The 8,388-nt window shown below is 42.7% G+C and overlaps 1 protein-coding gene across 1 annotated transcript in view; it reads right to left on the bottom strand.

The window, feature by feature from the left end:
* Positions 1 to 4,287, bottom strand: part of MYL4 (myosin light chain 4) — a 14,476-nt gene extending 10,189 nt beyond the window's left edge. Inside the window, exon 1 of the mRNA XM_044675129.1 lies at positions 4,109 to 4,287. Within this exon, the coding sequence (XP_044531064.1) occupies positions 4,109 to 4,237 (129 nt within the window). The 5' untranslated portion in view covers positions 4,238 to 4,287. The remainder of the gene's footprint in view (positions 1 to 4,108) is intronic.
* Between the last annotated feature and the right edge of the window lie 4,101 nt (positions 4,288 to 8,388).

The following is an 8,388-nucleotide window of genomic DNA, read 5'->3' as shown; positions in this document are numbered from 1 at the left end:
GGGAGGGAGGGAGGAAGGGAAGAAGGGAGGGAAGGAAGGAGGAAGGGAGAGAAAAGAAGGAAGGGAAGGAGGGAAGAGAAGGGAGGCAGTGAAGAGAAGGGAGGGAAGGAAGAGAAGGAGGGAAGGAAGAGAGGGAGGGAAGGAAGAGAGGGAGGGAAGACTTTAAGCTTATTTTGTATACAGGTACACATGTTTTCTCTACTGTAATTTAAGCTTCTTGAGCTTAGGTATTGTTTTGTTTTCACTATTGTATCCCCAGCACCTAGCACAATGCCTGACACAAAGTGGGTGCTTAAGGGTAGCACAGGGTATATAGAGTGCCAGGTCTAATCAGAAGGTCCTGGGTTCAAATCTGGCCTTAGACACTTCCTAGCTGTGCGACCTCGGGCAAGTCGCTCAACCCCAATTGCCTAGCCCTTGCAGCATTTCTGTCTTAGAAAAGAAAAAGAAAAAAATAAACTTTTAATAAATGTTTACTGACTAAGAATCGAATAGGAATAAGGACTGGAAGGATGTCCCTTTATTACTATAATTCAACATTTCTGTAAGTATGAGTCTATAGATAACATAAAGAGGCTAATGACTTGTCAAAGGTAACAGCCAGTATCTATCGGGGTCAGAACTTGAACTCAGATCTTCTTGGCCACAAGGTCAGTTCTCTATTTATTCCATGTAACCTCTATTAATTAACTTGATTAATTATTATCACCATTTTCAGAAAACACACATAAAAATTCATAGGATCACAGAATTATATGTTGATCTGTAAGGAAACTTAAAAGATAATTTAGTTCAACTCCTTCATTCTATAACTGAGAGTACTAATTACATAGAGGTACTTCAACAAAGTCACATCGATATTAAGTGGCAGAGATAGGTTTCCTGGTCTCCTGAGTCCAGCTCTTTTTCCATTATACCACACAGGATAAATAAAAGATGTCTTTGAGTCTGGGAGGAGGTTGGTGCTGAAAGATGGGATAATTATAGATTCTTTGTTTCTCCACTTCCCCAAACTCAGAGAGCTTTATTTAGACTTCAAGACTTCAGATCTGTCATAATTCAGAGATTATTGGGCTGACATTTTATCTTTTTATATTGTATGAAAAAAAGAGGTTTGCTATACAGAAGAACAATGTGAGTAAGTTAGCAATGGGTATATTTAAAGAATCATCAAAACAAACTAGTTTCTCAAGACTCTGCAGGAATGCCGGCAGCATGGGGTTTATAGGATGAAGGATCACAAGAGGGTGAGTCCTATGGCCACAGTGGTATACAATGTAAGGAGTATTGGTTAACAGAGCACTGGGTAATCAGCTTTTAGCCTGAGGTCTGTGAACTTGTTTTAAAAATCTTTTGACAAACTGCTTACTAGATCCAGAAGGGGGAGGGAAGGTAGGGAGAGAGACAATTAAGATCATATAACTTCAGAAAATTTATGTAGAAATTTTTTATTTCATGTAATTGGTAAAATAAAATATCTTTAAATAAATAAATGAAAATAAAATCTTTTGATAAATATACTTCAATGTGATTGGTTTCCTTTGTAACCCTTATATATTTAATTTTATGTATTTAAAAACATCAATTCTGACAGTGTCCATAGGTTTCACCAAAATGCCAAAGGGTTTTGTAAAATGTTGTGAAATGGTGGGCAGATAGGTGGCTCAGTGGATTGAGAGCCAGGCATAGAAACAGGAGGTCCTAGGTTCAAATCCGGCTTCAGACTTTTCCTCTGTGACCCTGGGCAAGTCACTCAGTCCCCACTGCATAGCCCTCATCACTCTTCTGCCTTGGAACCAATACACAGTATTGATTCTAAGATGGAAGGGAAGGGTTTTTTTTTTTAATAATTTTGTGAAATGAAATGGGGGGGGGAACAGGAGCAAGAAGGGAAGGAAAGAGAAGAAGGTGAAGAAGACAGGAGTGAGGGGGAAAGTGAATTAGGTGGTGAAGGGAGGTAGAAGAGAGAGGGAAGGGTCAATGATAGCAGAGAGATTTCAAACCTCAGTGACACGTTTGCCATAATACAAAAAAATAGTTAAAAACATCTGTGATCTAGAGAGGGAAGGCGGGGGAGAGACGGAGGGACGGAGGGACGGAGGGACGGAGGGACGGAGGGACGGAGGGACGGAGAGACGGAGGGACGGAGGGACGGAGAGGTGTGATGGCCAGTTCACTGATTTCACTGACTCATATGTTGAAACAGTTGCCAGCATCAAAGCAGGCACCACTGGGTGGCTAGAGAGCCAGCCTGGCAGTGGCTGTCCAAATGGAGTGGTGCTTAATCCCAACATGATGAAGATAACAGCAAAGGGCTGTCATGATGAGTGGTGCCGTACCTGCCAGGCTCTGCCCATAAAGGGAGAGACACACATGGCATATAAAAGCCTCTGGACCCCTTTAGGACTGAGCAGAGACTGTTCCTGGCCCTACCCACCTTCCTTCCATCCCTGTCTATCCCCAGCTCTGCTCTGAAGGCTGGGCTCCCTTGTCTCCTGCCCTGCCCCTCCCCAGCCCAGTTATTAATAGCTCCTCATACCAGTGGCTGCTTGACCTCCTTCATTTTGGTACAGAGGCTTAAAATGGCTCCATTCCCCTGAGGAGTCTCTTGGCCACCTTTACTCCCACTCCTCACTCCTTTTTCTAGCTCCCCCTCCCAAACCAGTTCCTTTTACAGCCTCGCCTATAAACTTGGAGAACTCAGCTAAGCAGCCAGGTTCCTGGGGGCTAACACCTGTTCTGTGGACAGGAACATTCCTATGTGGGGACTGAAGGCAAAAGAGACAAAAGGCAGAGAGATTCCTCTTTTCTAGGCTCTACTTTAGGAGCAGTCATACTCTACCATGGGCTCACTCTGGGGGAAGGTTTCTCAAATGCAGAGGAAAAGAGATAAGGTAGGAGATTTTTAGCTTGGCTGGGGACAGTATCATCAATATGTTGAATGTAGCCAGATTATGTTAACTTTAACTTTAACTGTCCTAAGGTTGTCATTGGAAGGCACTGAGAATGAAAAAGAGTAGAGAGAAATTACCTTACTTCTACCCACATTTTAAGGCTCAACTCAAATCCTACGTACTCCACAAAGTCTTCCCTGACCAGTCTTCTAAGGATTTCTCTGTCTCTCTATCTCTCTCTGTCTCTCTCTCTCCTGTCTCTCTGTCTCTCTCTCTCCCTCTCTCCTCTATCTCTGTGTCTCTCTCATGTCTGTCTCTCTTTCTCTGTCTCCCTCCCCCCTCTGTCTCTGTCTGTCTCTCTGTCTGTCTGTCTCTCTCTCTCCCCCCCCCCCAACCTCCAAGTCCCTCTAGCTCTTATTATCTGAGAAACATGGTATAGTAAAGAGAGCACCAGATGTAGAGTCTGAAGAACTGATTTTGAATTCTGGCTCTCTAACTTGCTAGCCTGTATGACTTTGGCCAATTTTCATATTCTCAGTTTTCCTCTGATGCTCAATTTTCTCATTCATAAAATGAACAGGTCTATAATGACCTTCTTATCCTAAATCCCATCAACTATTCACTCAATCCTTCTGATACACTGGTTTGTAGGGCAAGTTATCTTTTTATGCCCCAACTAAACCAGTAGTTTCTTATAGGCAAGATCTTAAAAAAAAAAAAAAAGCAAACACAGCTTCGTATCTCCCAAAATCCCAAGCATAGGGCTTCAAACATGCTTCTTGAGTGACTGATTAAAGCCTAGGGTCATTGTACAGTGACACTTCCCCTTCCTCTGCTTCCAGTTCCTCTATACCAATGGTTCTTAACCTAGGGTCTAGTGAACTTCTTGTTGTTTTTAATTTTTTTTAATAATTATGCTTCAATATGATTGATTTCCTTTGTAATCCAATGTATTTTACTTTATGCATTTAAAAATATTCTTCTAAGGAGGAGTCCCTAGACTTCGCCAGATTCCCAGAGAAGTCCAAGTCGTAAGAAAGATTAAAAATACAATGTCTACACCCTAGTGGGTGTGCTATAAAATTCTGCTTCAATAAGGAGCTAGTATAGTCCAGAAATGTTCTTTCCCAATGTACACCCCACACACATACACCCTACCCTCCCAGAGTGGAAAAAGGTTCTTGCTTCTCCTTCTCCCACTTGATGCATCTCACCTTCACACTCTTTGGGTCGAAGGCAGGTTCCTTGGGGGCTTCTGGAGCTGGGGCAGGAGCTGGAGCAGGGGCAGGAGCTGGGGCTGCCTTGGCTGCCTCCTTCTTGGGCTCAGGCTTCTTGGGAGGCATGGTGCTGGGATCTCTGGTGGAACTAGGAACCCTAAGAGGAAGACAAGGAGAGCCTGCAAGTCAGAGAGACAAGAGCCTTAGGTTTCTCTATCCCTTATATCACTGACTCAAGCCCCCCCCACCCCCCAGGGGCTGGGCCAGAGCAACAGCAACTGTCACTGACTATAAAAGGAAGAAACACCCGCAGGGTCCAGCTGACAATTGTCCATTGTCACCAGATTTGGGGCCACCAACCCCCACCTTCTCCCTACACCATCCCTGTGGCATCCAGACCAAGAACAGGCTGCCCTCTTCCTGTTGCTTGAGAGAAACACAAGAAACACAGAGGGGATAAGGGGGCCTAGGGCCCCCTTAAAAATGCCAGAGTCTGACCACGGTGATGAGCCAACACATAGCAGCTGATAACCCCACACACAAAGCCCAGGGGAGTGCGGGGCTTTTTTTAGCCCCTCCTGGGCGGGGGCTGCCTGATGCACATTCCTTTTAGGCAGAGATCTGTTCTGTACCCTCCACTCTCAGTCCTATCCAGGGGGGCTCAGCTTTCGTGCCCAGAACCCCACAGCGATCATAGATGGGCAGAAGGATAATGAATCCATTCTAAGGACTGTCCTTTACACGCCAGTCCCATGACCTTTAGGTTCCCCAAATCATGAGCTTCAAGAAACTTAAGTCACTGAAGTTCTCCTGCATTTATTCATTCAAAAAATATTTGTTAAATGTCCTCATTATGCAAGTCCTCAGGTCTGAGACCAGAGCCATAACTAGTGTTAGGGAAAAGGGACTTTGCCCCACAGGGCTGACATGGTGTGGAGAGGGGGGTCTGGGGTAGGAGGAGTGCTTCCTCTCTGCCTCACATCGCGGGGCCACTGCTCTGTGGCCTATTGACCTATTGACCCATGATGATTTTTGCCCCCAATAAAAGAATTCCTAGTTAAGGAATACCTGGATACCTCCTCTTCCTGCTCCTTAGCTCCTAGGCATTAAGGCAAAAAGGCACCGTTCTTCCAAGCCTGGTCATCAGCACAGACCCAGACATTTTTTAGAACTATAAGGGGGTCTTATGCCTGAGCATAGAAAAAATCTTTTCAGAGGGTGGCCGAGGGTGGACATGAAGGGCCAAGCAAAGGCAGAGGAGAGATGAGAACTGGCAAAAATTCCTTTCTGCGACTCATGCCCTTTTTGAAGTTGGCAAAGAGGCATAAGCCCTTACTGATTCTGCTGCTCTCACAACTCAAGAAAACTCTTAGTATATTCTGACCATGGATGGAGAGAGCAAAGCACATAACTTGGCCCACAATCACTATGCCTAGAGTAATAAAAATAATATACATATATAAATTATATTACAAAGTATCACTATAAAAGAATATTATTAATAATAAACATTAAGTTTTGCAAAGCACTTTACAAATATTATCTCACTTGTTCCTCACAACCCTGAGAGGTAAGTACTATTATAATCCCCATTTTGTAGATGAAGAATCTGAGGGGCAGAGACATGAAGTGACTTATCCAAGGTCACATAACTATCTGAGACAGAATTTCAACTGAAGTTTTTCTGACTCAAAATCCAGAGCTCTCTCTCCACTGTACCTGCCTCAAGAAATAGGAGAATTAGGGGGTCAACTAAGTGGCTCATTGGAGAGAGAGCCAGGCCCTTAGATGAGAGGTCCTGGGTTCAAATATGGCCTTAATCACTTCTTAGTGTGTGACCCTGCTCTTACCACTCTTCTGCCTTGAAACTAATACACAGTATTAATTTTAAGACTGAAGGTAAGGATTTACAAAAAAAAAGAAATAGGGGAATTAATAGAATTTTAGAGTCTTGGAGCTTGAAGGAACCTTAGAAATGACTTGGTCCAAACACCCCACATTATCAATCATGATGTACTGGGCAGAAGCCTAGACCCAAAGTCAAAAGACCTGAGGTTAACTCCCAACTTGAATACTTAATCACCATGAACAAGTTTCAATTTTATCTTTAAAGCTGGATTCATGACACTTGCTTTCTATCTACCTCAAAACACTGGTATAAGGAAAGCATTTTATAAACTTTCGCATTATGCATATGTGAGTTACAATAATTCCCTTCAACAAACAGAACTATGTTCTATGGGCTGAGCAATGTTCTAAGTTCTGGAAATACAAATATAAAATCAGATACTCTCTCTACCCTGAAATATCTTATAATCTAGTAGAGGGGAGGGGATCCATCCATACAATTATAATACAAATTAGAAAAAACACTCACTAGCTGTGTGACCCAGGACAAGTCACTTAACTCTATTTGTTTCAGTTTCCTCATCTGTAAAATGAGCTGTAAAATGAAACTATTCCAGTATCTTTGCCAAGAAAACCCCAAATGGGGTCATGAAGAGTTGGGTATGACTGAAAATTACTGAACAACAACAACAATGCAATGATTCATTTAAAAAAAGGGATGATTCTCAAAGATGGAGAATAACCAATTCCATCTGGAGGAAACCAATGAAGAAACTGAGGCTCAAAGAGGGGAAAAAAACCCCACCTAAAATCCCAAGTTCTCTAGCCAGCCCTCTATGCCCCTATGCTACAAATACTCCTTGTTCCTTTATTCTCCTTCTCTCACCCCTTTTCCTTAATCTTTCTTATCTCTTCCCCACAAAAAATTATTTTCTCCACTATCATGTATTAATCGACTTATTCAATGTTTCTTTATTTTCTCCCCGGCTTGGTTTGTTGCATGGCATCTGTAGTTCCCAGAGGGTTGAGGGGTTTAGAATAGAAAAGGGGAAGGGAAAGAGGAAGATAACACTTAGCTTCTCCTCAAGCCCCCCCAACTCATTTTCAAACACCTAACTCTAAAGCCTGAATTTGAGGCCTTGACAAGGAGGAAAAAACAGATATAAAATCTGAAAGCCAGTGAGGTATATTGGAAAAAATGTTGGCCTGGGAATTAGGAAACCTAGATTCTAACTATGGTTCTCCTACTGAATAACTTAAATTATATATAATATGTAAATATATTATAGAATAGTATGACATACTACATTATATGCCATATTAATTATATTATTATATCATTATATATAGTTATTATATGTCTAGGCCTCAGGTTGTTGTTCAGTTGCATCTGCTTCTGTGATTTCATTAGAGGTTTTCTGAGTAGAGGCACTGGAGCAGCTTACCATTTCTTCTCCAGCTCATTTTATAGATGAGGAACCTGAGGCAAACAGGGTTAAGTGACTTACCCAAGGTCACACAGCTAGTAAGTGTCTAAAGTCAGATTTGAACTTATTTCTTCCTGATTTCAGGTGGGATACTCTACCCACTTCACCACCTAGATGCCCTCAGTTTACTCATCTATAAAATGAGAGGGCTGAAACACCATAGACCTTTCCAGTAGGAACAGGAGCAAAACAAGGATATCCATTGTCATAACTATTATTTTATAGAATTCTAGAAATATTAGCCAGAGCAATAAGAGAAGAAAAAAATTGAGAGGACATAGACAAAGAAAAGATAAAACTATGGCTTTTGTAGATGATATTGTTTATTTAGAGAACTCTAGAAACTCAACTAGAAAGTTAACTGAAATAATAACTTCAGGAGTCAGAGCCAAGATAGTGGAGTAGAAGCAGGGAAAGCTGGAACCACTGTGAGAATAAATAACACCTCAAAACAAATACTAGAGTGAAGGGACCAACAAGGAGACAGAGTGAAGCAACTTTCATGCAGAGAACAACTTGAAAGGTAGGCAGAGAGGGTCTGGTTCACTGGGGTGAGAGGAGACCACAGCCAGCAGGAGGCTAAACCAAGGTGTACCAGCCCAAGCCAAAAGCAGGTCCCCCCCACACCTCAAATCTACTGTTCTAGGTTCTGAACCTGAGCCCAAACCAATGTCCACATCCTGAGATTCTGCCTAGGTCAATGGCAGTGACCCCATGTTACAACCCTTAAAAGTTCCAAGCCTCAGTCTGAGCCTGTGGTAAGGTCCAAAATCTCAGCACAAGGCAGTATGCACAGCCCAGAACTGTAAACCCAGAACAAGACTGGGAACCCCAACCCAAGCTTGTAGTAAGAACTTGAACCCCAGCACAAGGCAGTCTGTGGCACATGCCTGATCTGTTTAGGCCCAGAATGAGGCCCCAAGCCCCAGCACAAGATAGTAC

Source organism: Gracilinanus agilis, chromosome 4 (assembly GCF_016433145.1).
Source record: "Gracilinanus agilis isolate LMUSP501 chromosome 4, AgileGrace, whole genome shotgun sequence".
Classification (NCBI taxonomy): Eukaryota; Metazoa; Chordata; class Mammalia; order Didelphimorphia; family Didelphidae; genus Gracilinanus; species Gracilinanus agilis.
Note: the sequence above shows the minus strand (reverse complement) of the source record. Positions and strands in the feature narration are given on the sequence as shown.